This window comes from Gossypium hirsutum, chromosome A10 (genome assembly GCF_007990345.1).
Source record: "Gossypium hirsutum isolate 1008001.06 chromosome A10, Gossypium_hirsutum_v2.1, whole genome shotgun sequence".
Lineage (NCBI taxonomy): Eukaryota > Viridiplantae > Streptophyta > Magnoliopsida > Malvales > Malvaceae > Gossypium > Gossypium hirsutum.
This window is the reverse complement of record NC_053433.1, coordinates 114,595,094-114,616,214: the sequence shown is the minus strand read 5'-3', so window position 1 is coordinate 114,616,214 and position 21,121 is coordinate 114,595,094. Positions and strand designations below refer to the sequence as shown.

Here is a 21,121-nt window from a genome sequence, read left to right as displayed (position 1 = left end):
AGGTTTAGGTAGAAATATAAGTTCGAAAAATGAGATTAGACAAAAAGTAAGGTCTGTTTTTAAAATGGATTGGACCTTGCGCAGAATTTTTTGGCTCGGCCCGAATCACGTGCCTATACTTTTTATTGTATTTTCAGTTTGTTGGTAAACATTTATTTTAATATTTTCAATGTATTATAATTTTAAATTTTATTTTTTATATAAAAATTCATCTAAAAAATTATTATAGTCAAGATCGGGTTTAGCATTTTTAATATGGACCAGGCTTGGGTAAAATTTTAAACCCATTTTTCAGGTCATGCCCAGGCCTAGAAAGCGAGCATAAAATTCTACATTGGCTCGGCTTGAACCTAACCTGACTTGACCTATGATCAGGTCTAATTTTGGATTAAATCATTTTATACTCAAGTCATTTCCGTTCATTTTAGGTTCATGTCAAGTGAGTTTGAGATTTGAGTTTATTATTTTGAATTATGGTTATCTTAGGTTCATGTAATTTTAGATTACTTCTTCGAGCTCAAGTTGATTAAAGTTCTAGTATTTTATGTTTAGATCAATTTAGGTTTAAGTTGTCAAATTGAATTAAGTCGTGTTTAAACTTGAATTTGTTAAATTAGATTTTTCTAACTTCAAATCAAAATTAATTTACGTCATTAATATTTGAATTGGATGGTAAATTATAAATTATGAAATTAATATTATTACAAAAAAACAGTCACGATTAACATGAACAGAATGAAAAAAGCATAAAAAAATATTAAAAGAAAAACAAGTATAAAAGCTTTTAATTTTATGTAATATTTAAAATGGGTCTCTTTAAACTTTTTACGTGCATAAATAGCACTCCAAAACCCTCAACCTTCACTTCACCACCTTTAGCTCTTCACCCAGAAGAGAAAAAAAAATGGCCATTAAAGGATTTACTTATTTAGTTTATTTGATCATCATTTCAACGGCAGTCGAAGCTAGGATTCCCGGCGTTTATTCCGGCGGCGCGTGGCAATCCGCTCACGCCACCTTCTATGGCGGAAACGATGCTTCTGGAACAATGGGTATTTTCAAAATTTTCAAACTAAACCCAACAAAATGCATTAAACCAAGTTTTTAATCCTCAAAACCACGACGATATCAAATTTCTATTTTTTTTCCCTGTAGGTGGAGCTTGTGGTTATGGAAATTTATACAGCCAAGGCTATGGTGTCAGCACGGCGGCTTTAAGCACTGCTCTTTTCAACAATGGATTTAGCTGTGGTGCTTGTTTTGAGATCAAATGTGCAAATGATCCGCAATGGTGTCATTCGGGTAGTCCGTCGATTTTCATCACCGCAACCAATTTTTGCCCGCCGAATTATGCTCTTCCTAATGATAATGGCGGCTGGTGTAACCCTCCTCGTTCTCATTTTGATCTTGCTATGCCTATGTTCCTTAAGATCGCTGAGTACCGTGCTGGCATTGTCCCCGTCTCTTACCGCAGGTAAATAAAATAAAATTAAAAGAAAAAAAAAAGTTCCCAGGAAACAAACAGAACTTTAAAAAGAAAAGGTTAAATTCTGATTTTGATCCTTTGCTACTCTCATATTTAAGGTTTAGTCATTATACTTCAATTTATATAAATAATCTAACCCTTTATTTTCTATAATATCAAATTAGACCCATTTATGACATAAAAAATATAGTTTTTTTTATTTATCTTTACTCCAAACTTTTCAAAATCGGATGGATGATTGATTGGATCAAATCATCGACTCATTTATGATTAGTGTAAATCAAACTTTTTAAATAATTTAAGATAATTAAAAAATAAAAAATTCCTACTAGGTTAAATTAACTTTTTGCTCGGTTCAATTGATTTGTATCAAATTCTGAATTAACTGGTCTAATAATTTTTTAGATTTGTTATAAATTTCGAGTTAATTGATCTAGTAACTTTCTCCAAACTGATACTTTAATTGATTCACGGTCCAACCAATATGTTGAGATGATGTCATCCGGTTCAAATGCTTTACCTTCTTAAATATTAGACCGATTTTCGAACTTCAACAATTAGTGTCAATAGATTTGACCCAATCTTCATTTCCTTTTTTATATTATTCTTCAGGGTGCCATGCCGGAAACGAGGAGGAATCAGATTCACAATCAACGGTTTCCGATACTTCAACTTGGTCCTAATCACAAACGTGGCCGGCGCCGGCGATATCGTGAAAGCAAGCGTTAAAGGGTCGAAAACGGAGTGGATGAGCATGAGCAGAAACTGGGGCCAAAACTGGCAATCTAACGCCGTTTTAGTCGGCCAATCTCTGTCGTTTAGGGTCACAGGCAGCGACCGTCGGACCTCTACTTCGTGGAACATTGTCCCTTCTCATTGGCAATTTGGTCAAACTTTCACCGGCAAAAATTTCAGGGTCTAAATCTAAATCTTCACAGAGTTCCTTTTTTGGATTTTTGTTTGGTTTTAATATCTTTGTTTTATTTTCCGAGAAAATGAGGGAAAGTGTGGTAAAATTTTGATTTTTGAGTGTCGGTAAAAAGAGGGAAAAAAAAAAAAGTGGTGAAGTAATGGGGGCTGAAGTGGCTTGGGAAGATTGCAGCCCGCAGCTTTGATGATACTTTATATATATATATATTTATAATTTTAATTTAAAATGAAATGTGTGTTTAATTTAATTAATTTGAGTTTATAGATTACTTGAAATTTGTATTAAATTATAGATTATAAGTGTTTGTTAATGTTATAAGAATTGGATTGAAGGTTAAATTAGACCATTCATTCATTCTAAAAGCAAAAACTTTTGAGAAAATAGTAAAAAATTAAAATAATATATAAAAATATTAAGAATTTGAAGTCAATATTATATTTACCAAAGCAAAAGATATAAATAAATTTAAAAAAATCAAAATTGCTTTATTAAAAAGGTTAAAATTTTCTATTAGTCTTTGTACTTTATAAAAATTATGAATTTAGTCATTTTACTTTAATTTGGTTAGTTTTAGCCTTTGTACTTTTCAAATTAGTCAAGTTTAGTCTCTGTACTTTTTAAAATTTGTCTTTACCCAAATAGTTAGTAAGTACCGTTGTAGATTTAGTTCATATGTTTCAATTGAATCATTTTAAGTCTTATTAATCCATTAATTGAATTTTTAGTAAGAAAAATGTAAAAATAATAAGTTGACATGCCTTCGAATATATGATAATATGATTGAAGCAATAGATTTTAAAAATAACAAAACTTAACTTTTAAGAATTATCATTTGATAAAAACTATAATATTAAAATTTAAAAAGTATTAAGGACTAAATTCATAACTTTAACAAAATATAGGGACTAATATCAAATTTTAACCTATTTAAAAAATTGATCTTTAGGATTTTCCATTTTCAAGTGTGTTGTTTATGTTAGTTAATGGTTTATTAAGATGGAAAATATATCTGATAATATATATCGTAAAAATTACAACAGTAACCTCTGCAATTCCCATGAATATGATATTTAATGATTTTTTATCTGATCAAATCAAAATCAGTTTGATTGATTGATAGGTTTTAGATTCAAAAGCAGTGAAAATGGTAAATTTGTATAAAAAAATCCCATTTTTTCACCTAAGTTTCAACATTGATTAAGGCTTTTTCAATCAATTCAAAAGTGATGAACCCTAAAAATTTTAAAAACGAAATGTGAGATGGAATCAGTAGAAAAAAAAGGGATTAAAAAAGAAATTAGCCCTTCATCTGTGGATACCATCGCTACGGTTGTCTGGCCGCTGCTTAATCCTTGGTTTCTTTGTTTTAAAAGAAGCAAAAATCAAGCTTTTTATTTCTGCACTCTTGTTAAGAAACAAAGCATTAAAAATGGTTCCTTTATTTCATAAGTATACAACAAGTGCAGATTTTATTCAAAACCCATATAAAATAAAGGGGATTAGGGTTCATATCTAGTGTAAAGATTGGATTTTTAACTCATTTTGGAATAAACCCCAGATTGAAAATGGGAAAATAAAGAGAGAAAAAAAATGAAGGCAAAAATTACTCTCTGCGAAGAGAAAATTTCTAAAGAAAAACCTTGGACGAAAGAAGGGTTTTTTAGAAGATACAAATGCTTAATGATTCTTGTTGACGATAGGATTTATAGACTAGTTGAGAGGCAAATTAGGGTTATAAGTTGAAATTTTTTGGGGGTCTTCTTGGGCTAGGGTAAGGGTTTTTCAAGAGCCCATTTCTGTTCACATTTTAATTTCTCAAGTTCGATGGCTAATCATGATTTGAGTTATTAAATAAATTATTTAAAAATTTTAGATTTAAGGTTTAAAAATTTCTCAATTTTTTATAAATAATTAAAATTTTTATTTATTTATTTAGGTATTTGAACTGTTAAAATGCATCAAAAAGTCTTGTAACTGTTAATTTTAGTAGTTGATTGTTAAAATTAATTACCCCTTGTGACATGTGGAAAAAAATTTATGAAAAATAAAAATCAATAAAATTTATAAAAATTATTAAATTTAATAAAAAAATTAAAATTTATTAACAATTAAAAAATTATAAAAAACTTAAAATTATAAAATTTTATGAAATAGTAAGAAATTCATAAAAAATTTAAAAATATAAAATTCATAAAAAAATTATAAAAATTATTGTACCAAAGAAACATTTTATAATTTTTCTATAACTTTTATTGATTTTTATTTTTATTATTTTTCGCTACAATGCGTTGCGACACATGATGGCTTTAATTGAAAAAAAAACAGCGGTCATGGACTTTAATAACAAACTATTAAAGTTAATGGTTAAATAAAATTTTTAATGTATTTTATTTATATTTTTATGACATTTTAAATAAATTTTAAATATTTTTATATTTTTATTAGAATTTAATAATTTTTATTGTTTTTTATTTTTTATAGTTTTTTATCACATATCACGCCCGTATAGTTGTGGCATTGGATGACTTCAACTAAAAAAATTAAAACAGTTAACTTTAAGAGTAAAAACCTTTCTTAAGATTTTTGAGAGTTCAAATATCTAATTGAGTATGTAAAACAAAAAAAAAAAAACAAAGACTTAATTGCTTTTTTTTGAAAAAGTTAAGGATATTTTTGATATATTTTGAAAAGTCAAGTATTTAAATATTGAATGAAAAATGCCAGAAGTTTAATTGCTTTTTTTTAAAAAAAATTTGATAATATTTTTAATGCATTTTAAAAATTCAAGTAAAGATGTGTAAATATGGAGTCTAATTTTGGAGCTCAATGTCAAATATAATTCTAAAATTTAATACCTACCTAGGGATTGTGTATAATTCTACTTATTTTCCATGAAACCAATGGAATGCTAAGCTCAATATTAAAAAAATCGCCGCTTTCGTTTACGCTTGTGAATCTTCAGTTACTTGATTACGTACTGAACGATTTCATTCATGGTAGCTCTCCTTCCTTCCTTTCTGTTCCAAACTTCTAGCACCACATACTTTCCGTTGGCATTATATTCGTTCATTTCCGTTAGTGCGGTGCTGACAGCAACGTAGTGTCACCATATTCATTTCTCAACTCCTTCAGCTTCTCGTCATCATTGCCTCTTATTTCCCGTATTACCGAGAAGTCATCCCATTAATATGTAAGTTTGAGTAATAAACCAGCTCGCATTTCATAGAACAACAAATGTTTGATAACGGTACGGTTTTCTGAGCAATCGGTGTATGCACTATACCTGCAAGTTGCCTGTTGAAGTTTGGTCAGCATGTAGCACCAGGAGCAGCCAAGGAGTAGACCATGTAGCCCAAGTTATGCGGAAGAAGTACATGCATCTGCAGAAGTCGATGCTACTGTTCTCTTTCAGTTACTTTAAATAATGTTTTGTAACTTAGTCAGATTTGAACTAAGTAGGTGACATTTTTTCATGTAATTAGGTAGTATTGAGCTGATAAATCAGTTTGTCAAAGTGTAAAAGCAATGTTCAACAAGTTTCAATGTTTTTTTAGTGGTAGCAAGTGATTAGTTAGGTGAAATTTGTTCATTTTGACCAGCTTATGTCTAGTATACGTATTGGTATTATGCCAACTTCAATAGTTAATGAAATTATCAGTATTTTCATTCAAAATATTCTCTCTTTTCTTGCTTTTCTTTTCTGTTCTTAAGCAAATTCAGTTGTTTGCCTTGCAAGTCTCGAGCTTGGTTGCTCAAGCTTCTGTTAACCTTGCTATACTTCATCCAGATTAATTGTTCTTAACCCAAACAATTGTTATCTAGAGCTTTAATCTCAATGGACCTGTTACATTTTAACTTCAAAACCAATGGCTTCATCAGACTTCTCATCAGCTGCACTATCAATTTTCAATGGAGAGGGCTATCACATATGGGTGGTCAAAATAAAGACCTACCTGCAGGCATTCGACCTATGGGAGGTGGTCAATTCAGATGTTGAACTAGCACTACTTAGAGCCAATCCAACAGTGGCTTAGATTAGGTAGCATGCTGATGAAAGGACCAAGAGGCATAAGGCCATGTCTTGTATTCAAAACCGTGTGTCAGATGTAATCTTTACAAGAATCATAGCCTGTGAGACACCAAAGTAGGCCTGGGACAGATTGAAGGAGGAGTTTCAAGGGACAGAGAGGACAATGCAACGACAACTACTGAATTTGAGAAGAGATTTTGAGAACTTGAAGATGAAAGAGGAAGAAACTGTTAAGCAGTATTCAGATAGGATTATGGCTGTGGTAAACAGCATAAGACTCCTTGGAGAGCAGTTTAGTGAAGCAAGAATAGTGGAGAAGGTGGTATCAACCTAACCTGAGAGGTATGAGGCAAAAATATCTTCCCTAGAAGATTCAAGGGACTTGACCAGCATCTCATTGACAGAGCTAATCAATGCTCTTTATGCACAAGAGCAAAGAAGAGCCAGCAGACTCGAGGAGTACCAAGAAGGTGCCTTCCAAGCCAAAACCAAACCTGCCTCGAACATCTCTGCCTATAAAGGCAAAAGGACTTGGAGAGGCAAGCCTAAGTCAGATGCTGCAAGAAGAAGGGATCAACCCTACAGGCATTGCAAAAGGCCTAGTCATCCAAAAGCCAATTGCTGGTTTAGACCAGATGTGCAGTGCCAATACTGCAAAAAGATGGGCCATGTTGAAAAGGTTTGCAAAAGTAAAGATAGACCAAGGTAGAATCAACCACAACAGCCAAAGGCTGGAGCTCGAGTAGCAAAAGAAGGCGGTGACCATGAGGACCGCGTGTTTGCAGTTTCATGCTCAGCTGCTAAAGAAAAGGCCACAAAGGGATAGCTCATAGACAGTGGTTGCACGAACCATATGACACCTGATGCTGCCATCTTCAAGTCATTAACAGAAGCTTTAAAACTAAATTGAAGGTAGGAAATGGCCACTTCATCAAGGTAGAAGGAAAGGGAGATGTGCTAATAAGCATTCCCACAGGTAACAAGCTAGTTTCAAATGTATTATTGCTGCCTGAGATTGATAGAAACTTGCTCAGCATAGCTCAGTTGCTCAACAATATAAAACGAGTGGTGCTTTTAGGCAATTGAATTGATGTAATTTGTAATTTCTTTTTCACCAAAAAGAATTGTTAGCTTAAATAGTTATATTAAACTTATTTTTTTTCTCTTTCATTGAATTTCTTCTACATAACAAATTTTCTTACTATTAAATCTTTAAATAAAACCCATTTTCTCTCACTTCATTTCTCTATAAATTGGCTCTTTCTTCTTCAAACCCCTCTAACTTTGTTTTCTTGCTTCTTTTCCTTTGATCTCAAAATGGCCATTTGTGGAGGTCTTCCACAATGATCTCTATACCATTTCTCAATCTAAGATTGGTCCTTATGTGTATGGAAAAGAATATATATAGAGAGAGAGAGAGAAAAAATTCTTCTTTTGATTTGTTTGAGGACTTTTGATTTCTTCTTCATTAAAAGCAGCATTTGCAACATCCCTGCCGGCATCAACTCCGCTTGTAAATTTTACAGGCTTTCTCTTTAATAGCCTTTATTAACCTATAACTTAATCTAAGTTGTAGATCCCTAATTTTAACAGGTTTATGATACAAGACATCTGGATACGAGATGCTAAGGACAAACCAATGCCCCCTTATGATTCAAGCAAATGTTGCTTAATCATAACGAGGTATTGGTTTGTCACTTAGCATCTTGTGTCCAGATGTAGTGTACAAGGATGGGTACTCTACAATTCAGATTACAGGTATAAGTTGATGAAGACCATTACAATGAGAGCTTGTAAAATTTTACAAGCGGAGTTAATGTTGGAAATACTGCAACACGGTCCAATTAGTTGTACCAAGCCATCTGATGCGATGGCTTTCTTATTCTCAGCTGTTGTGCAGTAAATTTGAAATTGTGTACTTAATCACTAATCATATAAAATAAGTTTGTTTGCTTGTTCTAAATCTTTAATCACTTTTTTTTCATTTCTTGCATTGGTATTTTTGATCCTATAAAAGACTATGTTGTTCCATTAAATTGTTCCTACCTCAAACGAATTTTATCAAGATTGTCTTCCTTTAAATTTGTAGTAAATTATATGGGATAATAGTTAAAAATGAAATATCAAATTATTTGAATACAAAATAAAATTAAAGTATATAAAAATATCAAAAGAAAGCTTTAGTTAAGTGATGAAGTAGAAGTTTTATTAATGTGTAATGGGATGGATGGTGGACACTAGACAGAGTTGTGTTACTGTTTTTGTAGTGAATCTTCCTCCACGAATGCAATGGAAAGGTCTTTGGAAGATATTCGAGTATCACGGCATGGTTATGGATGTCTTCATAAAAAGGAGAAAGATTTGGTTTTGTGGGATTCTCAAACTTTACTGATGTAAGAAGGGCCACGCTTGGTCTGAACGGTTCCATTTATTTGGACATAGAATATGGGTCAACTTTGCGTGATTCTTTCTCCAGTTGAATTATCCTATTTTGAAGTTCCTCTTCCTGCGTAATCCATAGTCCAGCCATATCATCGATTCGATCTAAAACTGACATAGAAGTATCATAGAATCAAAAAGGCACACAGAACAAACCTTAGATATCTTCGCTCTATCAAAGTTGATGCCTGTTGAGTCAAAGGGTCCTAGTTTTTTCTGAATTTTTATCATCTGGTCCATCAATGAGTTACCAACCTCCTCAAGCTTATTGCTCACTTGTGCAGCTTCCTCTGCCTTAGCCTTGAGCTACCTCTCGAGCTCAACTATTTTCTTTTGAGCATCCTTGGCCTTCTGCTCTGCATTTTCCGCTCGTGACTCTAAATATTTCGAGTGAGCTGCATTGGTGGCAAGCAGGCTCTTGTTTTGTGCTGTTAAGAACTCCATTTGATCCATGATCTTGTTAGCCTCATTCAAAAGCTGAGAATAAAAACTATGCATCACATAATAATATCGAACTTATTATAAGTTTGTAAAGCCTTCAATAGACCAGCAATCACTTACCCTGTTCATCTTGCTAGTTACAGAGTTCCCATTGCGCGTAGTAGATTGTTGAATACCGGAGTCTCTATCACCCGCAACTCCAAACCCCGAATTGTTGAAAAAGCACCCCGTTTGAATTTTTTTTTCAAAGAGAAACATGTCTAAGTGTGCAGGTCAATCTCTGGGCTTTCCTGTTTAATTTTATTGGAAAAAATTGTTCAATTGAATTTCTTTTAAATTTTAAGATAGTAGTCGAAGGGTCAAAACCAAATTTGGACCTTCTTCCTTCAATTCTGGCCAATATATCAGAAAATTAGCACTGTTGACCAACAAATATATAAGCACCAATTTATTCCCAGAAAATTTGAGGTATTCACGATTCAACAGAGTAAAACTGGCCAAAACCCAGTAAAAAGAAAACAAAAAAACTCTAATTGCAATCTTAAGAGCACGAAACCCATGAACATGAAAACTAAACCCGGGGGGGGGGAAGCAACAAAGCTGTAAAAATGGCAAAAAAAAAAAATCAAATTCACAGTTCAAGAGAGTAAAACAGACCAAACCCAGTAAAAGAAAGAAAACTCTACTCGCAATCTTAAGTGCACAAAACCCATGAATGTGAACACCAAACCCAGGGAAAAAAAAAAGAAACAGAGCTGTAAAAATGTGGGAAAAAATTTTGAATCATTTCTCGATTTGTCCTTGCGTGGGGGCCATGCTAATCTTCTCTGTATCGTTCCAATTTTATCGGATGTCCCCGAAGGGGAAATCGGTTGCTGCTTCTTTCTCTTATATAAATCCTTATTTATTATAGTTCTTTACTGATGTGGGACGTTTTATGTCCCCGAAGGGACAATCATGTGATATTAGTAGCCAGGATTAACATTGATCATTTTTAGTTGGTTAAAATGTGCTTCAAATTCCTAAACTCATCCTACATTTATAATTTAACCATTCCACTTTTATTTTCAAAAAATCAATACCTTCCTACATTCAAATTAATAATAAAATGTAGCAAAATAAACATCCATAAGATTTTAAACTAATAAAACAAATCCAACAAAACAACCCCTTATACGTGTTTAAATGCATCAAACAGCATTCGCTTTCGTTTTCCCTTGTGATTCTTCAGTTGCTTGATTGTGTATTCCATGATTTCTTTTATAGTGGCTTTCCTTTCCTCCTTTCAGTTCCAACCCTCATGGACTGGATAACTTCCGGTCACATGATATCCATTCATTTCCATCAACGCGGTGCTGACAGCCTCGAACGCGACATCCCCATATTCGTTTCTCGACTCTTTCAGCTTCTCGTCGTCTTCGTCTAATATTTCCTGCATCACCCGAAACTCAGCCATTGAATTGTTTTGCACATTTAGTAGAACATCATATTTCCCGTCTTTCAAATGGTTCAATCCGCAACCAGATAACAGTATGTTTTGAACACTAATGTGAATGATTCCAAACAAGAAAAAGTACGGATTGATTATTTCAAACCAATGCAAATACATAAAGCAAAAGTTGGTGCATGCACCATCTACCTGCAAGTTGCCTCGAATGTTGATCATCTTAAATGAGTGCCATTTTGGATCCTGTACATTCTGTTGCCATAATGAACATAATTTAGCACACACTTCTTGCCGATCTTCTTTTGGGAACTTTAGCGCACATTTTGGTCTCCATATTTTTACACTGGTTTATGATCTCGAGGGCCTCAGCCATCATCGGCTGAGGATAAATATTAAATACTAAGCATCATCTAATGGTTTCGAATAATGTATTTAATTGCAAAGTCTACTAATAATTCTAGCAATCACTTACTCCATATGTTTTGTTGAATACTGAGCTCCCATTGTGTGTAGCTGATTGTAGAATACCGTCTCTATCACCCACAACTTCGAGCTCATTCCGCAACCGCTCGTCTTCCATTTCTGCATATATGTTACGCAATATTGAACTTTACCCTACAAATTTTTATTTTCATTCAAAGAAATCTCATTCTCTATGCTTAAAATATCTCCTATTTTCCCGAAGATTTCCCACATTTGTTCTAAAAAGGCATCTCCTTTTAAGTTTAGAAAACATATTTTGGCTTTCGATTTCAGAGTTTCAAGAGAAACAAACGAAATGAAAAAAAAAAAACCATGGTGAGGATGGGTTTACCTTCTTCTTTGCAAAGGGCAAAAAATTTGAAGGTTTTTTTTTGTGTGTGTGCAGGAAACTGCTAAAGATCAACTTATTGCAGCATTTTGAAGAAAGGTGGCCATGTTCGAAGTTAAAAAGACAAAAAAAAATTATAAACATAGGGTTAAATTCTGAATTAATCCCTATACTTTATTAAAGTTTGGTTAATTTCTAATTCTGAGTCATTTCAATTTTAGATTATTTTGCATTAGGCTCATTCCAATTTGACCCTCGAATTTTTCAAGTTCAAATTATTTTAAATTCAAATCACTTCAACTCTGAGTCATTTATGGACACATGATCAAAGCTATTAATTCCACACGAGAAAAGAAAAAGAACCATAATTATATAATTAAGTATGCTGCTGCGACATATCTTTTAGGGAGAGGGTAATTGTCCAATTACATATACACTTTACCTACAAGTTGCCTCATATGTTCTCAAACTACTTTTAATATATTTGTGATGGGTCTTGGGCTATAATTAGAGTTGGTTTTTTTTATCTAGATCAGATTATTCGAAATTGGAAATTTTAAAATCATTTCGATTCAAATCAATTTCATATTAAAGTAAAATTTAAGTTCTAATCACTTAAATTATTTTGAAGTTTGAATTTTCTAATAAGATCATTTTGGGTTTATCACTCAAATTATTTTGAAATTTGAATAAATTTAATTCAGATTGAATGAGTTCAAATTATTTTGAAGTTCAAAGGTGCAATAAACAACAACCAAGCCACATAGGGTGAAGGCCTATTAACGCAACCATTGAATCAGACTCAAACACCAAAACATGCTTTGAGACCATTGGGAAGAAGCAAAGATATCTTAAAATCCAAACCCCTTAAAGCAGGTTTGTTGCAATGAACGCCATAGAGCTGTTTCCGGAAGTATTCCCAAATTGCATTTTTGACTAAGTTCGGACAAGAAATCCACTCTCCCTTTACAAACAGATCACCTTCAATGCAATTACTCCTAGCTCAGAATTTGGCTTTGCACTAGAAGAAACTTGTATTTCGGTCGCCTTCCCCAATCCACTTTACTCTACATTTTTGTCTCCATAAGATTTCTAGAGAACGGTTAAGTTTCCATAATTCACCCGCAGTCTCTTTTCCACGGTTGACATCCTCCTTGGGATCATGACGGGAATATCGCCCCTTTTATCAACATCCTCCACTTCATTTTCTATCAAGCGGATTCTATGATCCAAATTACCAAAAGAAATTTTGTTCCATTTCTTCAAAGAACACTTTAAACAACTTAGTTTCATTTTCAAGGTCTGATTTGCCTCGCCGTGAACCTCCATTTCCTTCCATCGATCATCAATAAGTCGATCTAACTCTTTAGCTTGCATCCAACAGTCCTGGAATTTGAATGGTTTGGGGCCCAATCTTTAGATTCAGTTGACAGCACAATGGGGCAATGATCCGAAAGACCATGCTTCACACCATTTTGATTTAAATCATTTTCACATCCAAGTAATAATTTTATGTTCGAGTTCAAATCACTTGAGTTTGAAGCTTGAATTTTTTAATAAATTCCTTTCAAGTTCATTTGAATCCGAATTTAATGAGTTTCAATTGTTGACTTTTTATAATCAAATTAATTTCAATTGATTAAAATTTCGCTTAATCCATATTATTTGAATTATTATATTTATTATAAAAATTATTAAATGAACTTTTTATATTTAAATATAAGAATAATCACGTGGATAGCACATGTTATCAATATTTTACTATGGCATTATCAATATTTTACTATTACACCCTACAGCCATGCAAATCATCAGGTTACATTGTAGCTTGGTTTAATAAGAATGATGATGCCATGGTTGAATATAAAGTGACTGTTGTTCACTACAGAACAATTGATACATGTATGCATGCGATTTAATTCAATATAGGCATGGCATTGTTTGTTTTGTTATTCTAGCTTTAGATTGTTTCTCCTATTGACTAAAAGAGAAATGGGGTTTTTATCATTTATGTTTTTGTGAGGATGAATATGGGAAACTTGGGAATAGAGTTATTAGCTTCAACTTTTCATTAGAAAACTGTGAGATTGCATAGAAATAAGTACGTAATAATCTTTATAGAGAGAACAAGAAAGATGACACAAGCACAAACACAGTATGTATAGCAATCTTAATCACATCGCCTAAACCCCAAGCTGACATTGATATGGTAACCATCAAAAGTTGGCAAATCCATCCACCTTTAAGAAGAATTGGAATATTAAAACAGGGGTTAACCTTACTAGTGAAAGTTTGCATGTTTGTAGTTCCTAATGCCATGCATGGAGTATGAAACTGTTACTGAGGTTACCTCATTGACGGAAAATAAGGGTTGTTGGTTTCGGATTCCAACCCGACTCTCAGGACATTGTGGAGTAAATATCTGTACTTTAGGGCATTCAATAAGGTCCATTTGTTTCAATGCAGGCCAGTGTGTGGTATGCATCCTAGAGTAGAAACTTTTCAATCTCGGCACCTTATCCAATCTAAGTATTATTAATTTGGGAAATACAAATTTGGTCGTCACTGTTTCAGCCACAATAGATTGAGCTGCTGCTGTTGAGTACTGTGACTCATCAGTAATGAGTCCTTACAGCTCAATAATATGTTCTAACGAATCACAATTCTGAATCTGTAACTTCTCCAAACTAGGGAAAACAACCTACTAAATAATTTCAATAGGTTAATAACTGAAATATGTATGGAAAAGAAAGAACTTTATATGAATAAGATCAATCGAAAAGAACTTCATATGAATAAGATCAATCGAAGTAACATAAATTAAAAGGAGAATCCGTGAATAAATGACCTTTTCATTGAGGAGAGATGAGTTATGAACCTCCAAGTTACTTGCTTGAACATGTTGGCCAATTTGAGGTTCAAAGTAATTTTCAAAGCACAAACTTGTGAGTTTGTGTTTGAAGGTGGCAACTACAGCAGCAACATGCATGCAACCATGCAATCATGCATGAGCATGCAAGTAACCAAGCATCACAGCTGAAGCATGCTATTGTCCAAGGAGTAATTCGATTGGCATGTCCATATGACAATTGACTTTTGTTGTTTCAATGTAACCTTTTGTATTTGCTAAGGTTTAGTTAGATACTTAGCTGTTTTAGTAGCTGTTTAGGAAGTCATTATGCTGATTTAATAGGTTATTTACTTGTACAAGCAAGCTTTGTTTTTTACCAATGTAATCCATCTACTTGTGTACATGTAATTTTGAACTTTTCTAGTAACAAGCATAGCCAACTTGTTCTCTCATTTTTTTGTTCATCTGATTTTGCTTCTGTTTTGAGCTTTCAAACACAAAATTTTTTTGTTTTGTTTCATTGATCATTTGATCGAAACTTAACACATACTTTACCCAGGTATATTACTTTGTTGCTCCAGTTTCAACAAGTTGTTCATATTTTACCCGGGTAAAATAGATCTGTTTTTCTTCCTGTGTGAAAAACTCAACAAATGGTATCAAGAGCCTGTTGTCTTTGAGGGCCTTGGGTGTGCACAGTTTGTGGCTGACTAGAGTTTGAAAGAAAGAAGCAGGAGCTGTTGTTGTTGGTCTGTTTTTAGTTACTACAAGTATGAACTTCTCACTACCACTACCATCTGTTTTTGCTGGTGAAAATTACAACATCTGGGCTGTGAAAATGAGGACATACCTGCAGGCACATGACCTGTGGAATGTGGTCCAAAATGACGCTGAGCCACCTCCCCTAAGAGCAAACCCGACCATTGCTTAGATCAGGCAGTATAATGAAGACTGTGGAAAGAAGTACAAGGCCATGTCATGCCTTCAAAGTGGAGTTTCAGATGTGATCTTCACAAGGATAATGGCCTATGACAGTCCAAAGCAGGCATGGGACAAACTCAAGGAGGAGTTTTAAGGAACTGAGAAGACTAGGCAGCAGCAACTAATAAACCTGAGAATGGACTTTGAGAATCTGAGGATAAAGGAGTCAGAGACTATCAAGCAGTATGCTGACAGGATAATAGCCACTGTCAACAACATAAGATTGCTTGGGGATGATTTTAGTGACCAAAGGGTAGTTGAAAAAGTCATAACAACCCTGCCAGAGAAGTATGAATCAAAGATCTCTTCCTTGGAGGACTCGAGGGACCTATCAACTATTCTATTGACAGATTTGATAAATGCTCTCTATGCACAAGAGCAAAGAAGAGCAACAGAATAGAGGAGTATTCTGAGGGAGCCTTTCAGGCTAGAGGCAGAGAAGGCTCAAACTCGAGTTCCAACTTCAAAGGCAAGAAGCCTTGGACAGAAAAGAAGAACAAAGGCAAGAAGGAAGCCACCAAAAGAAAGTTTCCACCTTGTGCTCATTGCAAGAAGACCAATCACCTTGAAAAATACTGCTGGTACAAGCTTGACATTCAGTGCAGAGGGTGCAAATAACTTGGACACATTGAAAAGGTGTGTAAAAATAAACCAAAACCACAACTACACCATCAGAATCAAGCTCAGACTGCTGAAGATGTTGAAGCACAGGAGAAGCATGTCTTCACAGCTTCTTGTTTTGCAAGCTCGAGCAAGGTTAGCAAGATGTGGTTGATTGATAGAGGGTGTACTCATCACATGGCTTCAAACAAAAGCATGTTCAAGGAGCTAGATACCACCTTTGTGACCAAAGTCAGAATAGGGAATGGTGAGCTCATAGAGGCCAAAGGCAAAGGCAAGGCTGTGATTGGCATAAAGTCAGGTAACAAAACTATCTCTGAGGTTCTCTATGTACCTGACATTGACCAAAATCTGCTAAATGTTGGTCAGTTACTAGAGAGGGGCTACTCTCTCATTTTTTAAGACAAGGTGTGTGTGTGTGATTAAAGATACTGTTGACCAAGTGTTAGTAACAGTAGCTATGAGTGATCGAAGTTTCACTTTGGATGAAAATCAGCTAGAGCCAAAGACACATGTCGCTCAGGCTGATGAGTCAAGTTTGTGGCATAAGAGGCTAGGCCATGTGAACTACAAGTCACTTGGCCTACTGCACAAAATGAGCCTGGTTGAAGACATGTCTTGCATTGAGCCAAAGAAGGATGTGTGTGAAGTCTGTCAGCTTGGCAAGTAGACCAGACTGCCCTTTCTTTCCAACAAAGCATGGAGAGCTCAAGAGAGGCTCCAGTTGGTTCATACAGACATTTATGGACCCATGAAGACCACTTCTCTAAATGGGAACAGGTACTTTACACTCTTTATTGATGATTGCACTAGGTTCTGTTGGGTAACCTTTTTAAAGCAAAAGTCAGATGTTGTTGACTTCTTTTGGAAATTTAAAGCTTTGCCTGAAAACCAAGCCAACTGTAAGCTGAAATGCTTGAGGTCAGATAATGGGATTGAGTATGTGTCTCAAAGGTTCCAAAAGATATGTGATGATGCCGGAATTCTTCATCAGCTGAAAACCATCTACACACCACAGCAAAATGGTGTCTATGAGAGGAAGAACAGAACATTTCTTGATATGGCCAGGTGCCTTTTGTTTGAGGCTAAAATGCCTAACATTTTTTGGGCTGAGGCAGTAAACACATCAGTTTACTTGCTGAACAGACTTCCAACTAATGCAATGAAAGGAAAAACACCCTTTAAAGCTTGGTTTGGACAAAAACCAATAGTGTCACACCTGAGGGTATTTGGTTGTTTGTGCTATGCACTGGTTCCAGTAGAGAAAAGGACAAAGCTTGAAAAAAGGTCCATGCCAGGGGTGTTTGTAGGCTACAGCAGTATGAAGAAAGGTTATAGGATCTTTGATCCATTGAGCAAGAAGATCATTGTGAGCAGAGATGTAAAGTTCAATGAAGAAGGGTATTGGAAATGGGATGGAACAAATGCAAGCCTGCTTGAGGAAGATCAAAATAGTCCTGACCTGCAGCCTACTGAAATTGAAGCTGAAGCTGAAGATGACTATGATGATGCACCCATTCGAGGCACTAGAACTCTGGCAGATATCTATGAAAGGTGTGCCATGACCATAGTTGAGCCATCTTGCTATGTTGAAGGTGTAAAAGAGGACTGCTGGCAAGAGGTTATGGAGGCTGAACTGAAGATGATTCAAAAGAATGACACTTGGGAGCTGGTCAATAGGCCAGAAAATAGAAAAGTCATTGGTGTTAAATGCGTGTTCAGGACCAAGAAAAATTTAGATGGATCTCTGAACAAACACAAGGCCAGGTTGGTTGTGAAGGGCTACAGTCAGCAGCAAGGGGTCGATTTCTTTGAAACCTTTGCACTTGTTGCAAGGTTGGATACCATAAGACTTTTATTTGCCTTGGCAGCTCAGAAACAGTGGAAAGTGCACCAATTAGATGTGAAATCAGCTTTTTTAAATGGATTTCTCAAAGAAGAAATCTTCATTGAGCAGCCTGAAGGGTTTGAGGTCTCTGGTGAGGAACACAAGGTCTATAGGCTTAAGAAGGCATTGTATGGCCTGAAACAGGCTCCAAGAGCCTGGTATGATAGAATTGATGCCTACTTGTCAAGGTTCAGGTTCACAAAAAGCATAAGTGAGCCCACTCTTTATGTCAAGAAGGATGAAAAGGAGACCCTGCTGATTGTGTCATTGTATATTGATGACCTGCTAGTCACTGGCAGTAAAGATGGACTGATTGAAAACTTTAAGAAGTAAATGCAAGATATTTTTGAGATGACTGATCTTGGTTTGATGACATACTTCCTTGGTATGGAGGTAAATCAAGAAGAACAAGGGATTTTTATAATCCAGCAAGCCTTTGCACTAAAAGTTCTAAGCAAATTCTGCATGTCAAAGTGCAAATCTGCTAGCACACCAGTTGCACTAGGAGAGAAGCTGTCAAGCACAAGTGAGCATGATTGAGTTGATGAAAGGGGGTTCAGGAGTTTGGTTGGTTGCTTACTCTACCTAACAGCAACAAGGCCAGTCATCCTATATGCTGTTGGCTTACTCTCAAGATTCATGCACTGCTGCAATGTTGCACATTTTAAAGCAGCAAAAAGGGTCCTAAGATATGTCAAAGGGACTTTAAATTTTGGTGTGAAGTTTGGAAGGTCAAAGGAGCTGAAACTTGTTGGTTATTCAGATAGTGATTGGGCTGGTTCAGTTGATGACATGAAGAGCACATCAGGCTACTTCTTTAGTCTAGGTTCAAATGTTTTCAGTTGGATTTCAAAGAAGCAACAAACAGTAGCTCAATCCACTGCAAAGGCTGAGTATATTGCAGCTGCTACTGCTGTTAAAAAAGCCATTTGGCTTAGAAAGTTGCTGGATGACTTAAATGCTAGACAGATGGAAGCAACTGAAATCAAGGTTGACAACCAGTCTACTGTTGCCATTGCCAAGAACCATGTGTTCCATGGCAAAACAAAACATTTCAAAATCAGATATCACTTTGTAAGAGAAGCTGAACTTGCTAAGGAAATTTGCTTGGTACATTGTTGTTCGAGGGATCAGCTTGCTGATGTTCTGACCAAACCATTGGCTGCTGGAAGGTTCGAATGTTTAAGAAAGAGATTGGAGTTTGCTGCCTTGTAGCCAATGAGGAGTGTTCGAAGGTGGCAACTACAGCAGCAACATGCATGCAACCATGCAATCATGCATGAGCATGCAAGTAACCAAGCATCACAGCTGAAGCATGCTATTTTCCACGGAGTAATTCAATTGGCATGTCCATATGACAGTTGACTTTTGTTATTTCAATGTAACCTTTTGTATTTGCTAAGGTTTAGCTAGATACTTAGCTGTTTTAGTAGCTGTTTAGGAAGTCATTATGCTGATTTAACAGGTTATTTACTTGCACAAGCAAGCTTTGTTTTTTACCAATGTAATCCATCTACTTATGTACATGTAATTTTGAACTTTTCTAGTAACAAGCATAGCCAACTTGTTCTCTCATTTTTTGTTCATCCGATTTTGCTTCTGTTTTGAGCTTTCAAACACAAAACTTCTTTGTTTTGTTTCATTGATCATTTGATCGAAACTTAACACATACTTTACCCGGGTATATTACTTTGTTGCTCCATTTTCAACAAGTTGTTCATATTTTACCCGGGTAAAATAGATCTGTTTTTCTTCCTGTGTGAAAAATTCAACAGTTTAGGAAGGGCCACTAGGTGCAACCGTTTTAGTTTAGAGAAAAACATCTGGTTCCTCCCTTGATGTTCCTTAACCGATCCATCCATGAATATTACTTGTTCCATCATATTACAGTCCAAAATTTCAAGGCATCGGAGTTGCACAAGGTCTTTTACTAAGAAATACGGGAACAGGTATTTCAAATTGTGACACCTCTTCACCTGTAAGAAATTTAGGCATCCGACAGATGGGGAGGATGGATGGTGCCATATCTTATGAATGTTAACGGAGGACAAATCCAGACGTCTCAAACGAGGAGTGACAACCTGTTGACATAAATTCCAGTATAAGATAACATCACTTGTCCTTCTTTGCTTATAAATATAATAAATATAGCTAGCAAACGTGGACCCTTTTCTATTTAGATGAAATGTTCAGCAGCATAAAACAATATTCTACCGAAAAATATTTGTATTTTGTGGAAGACAGATCTGAAACGTTTCCGATTTATTATGAGTAGAAAAGTATCTCTCAATAGAAACCGGTAGAAATTATTATTCTCAAAAAATTAGATTTTATTTTAAGAAGATAAATTTTCACTACTTTCTGACAGAATAATAATATATGAAATTTATGTATAAAAAAACTTATATTAATAACCCTGCGGAGAGATACGATAAATAATATTTATTTAATTGAAAACAATCTCTCAGTCTAAGTGAGAGAAGGGTGGGTGGCAAACCCTAATAAATATTATTAATATTGCCACCCCTTCATATTCATAAAAGGTAGTATTGGGTTTCTCATGTATTGGATATAATTATATGTGCTTTCTAAATCTTTCACTGAACTTTTTTGTTTTCTATTAAAAAATAAATATTAATTAATTAATCAAATTAACTAAATTAATTTTTTAATTAAATAATTTTCTTAACTCAATTCTAATTTTGTTAAAATCATGATGACTTTACTGTAAAAAAATCTATGAGAATATTCCCTATTCAAGGAATTCATACTGGCTAATTAATTTAATTTAACTTTTGAATTTCTTATAATTAAATAATAATTTATATTTATTCGTGTGTGAATGCACTCATTTCTCTAACTTCATAATTTATATTTATTTTTGTTTATTGATTCTACATTCAATTCATTTTTTGTTTTCAACGAGTTGATGGAGTGACCGATTGAACATATGTAATTAGAACTCAAATAATTTATAATTCAGCATTAAGGGTCCTTGTTTGCTATCAAGGGAACCAAGAGCTCATCTTTTTGCAGATTTTATGTTTGCTAAAACTGTATGGCTTTGTATTATTCAAAGAGAAGTTAGGGGATGGAATCATGAGATCGACTGGCTTTGCACAAGACTTGTATATAATGCTTGCAAAGAAAGAAAGCATTATAATCACTGTATTTCAACCAATAAAAATTCTAATT

The 21,121-nt window shown here is 34.5% G+C and overlaps 2 protein-coding genes, 1 non-coding gene and 1 pseudogene across 3 annotated transcripts; 1 reads left to right on the top strand and 3 right to left on the bottom strand.

Moving 5' to 3' along the window:
• Window positions 1–869: 869 nt before the first annotated feature.
• On the top strand, window positions 870–2,664 carry LOC121207789 (expansin-A4). Its single transcript, XM_041078170.1, has 3 exons — window positions 870–1,052; window positions 1,156–1,474; window positions 2,099–2,664. Exons 1-3 carry the CDS (start codon window positions 905–907, stop codon window positions 2,406–2,408), a joined length of 777 nt encoding a protein of 258 aa, XP_040934104.1. The 5' UTR covers window positions 870–904; the 3' UTR covers window positions 2,409–2,664.
• A 1,004-nt stretch (window positions 2,665–3,668) lies between these two features.
• Window positions 3,669–3,825, bottom strand: LOC121208831 (small nucleolar RNA snoR143). The gene has a single exon (XR_005903955.1). It is a non-coding gene; the product is annotated as a small nucleolar RNA snoR143 (small nucleolar RNA).
• Window positions 3,826–9,054: 5,229 nt separating this feature from the next.
• Window positions 9,055–9,893, bottom strand: LOC121207787 (uncharacterized). The gene is made up of 2 exons (XM_041078169.1): window positions 9,448–9,893; window positions 9,055–9,363 (listed from the first exon to the last, which is right to left on the bottom strand). The coding sequence occupies exons 1-2, from the start codon at window positions 9,583–9,585 to the stop codon at window positions 9,193–9,195; spliced, it is 309 nt and encodes a 102-aa protein (XP_040934103.1). The 5' UTR covers window positions 9,586–9,893; the 3' UTR covers window positions 9,055–9,192.
• A 206-nt stretch (window positions 9,894–10,099) lies between these two features.
• Window positions 10,100–10,194, bottom strand: LOC121209058 (uncharacterized; annotated as a pseudogene).
• Between the last annotated feature and the right edge of the window lie 10,927 nt (window positions 10,195–21,121).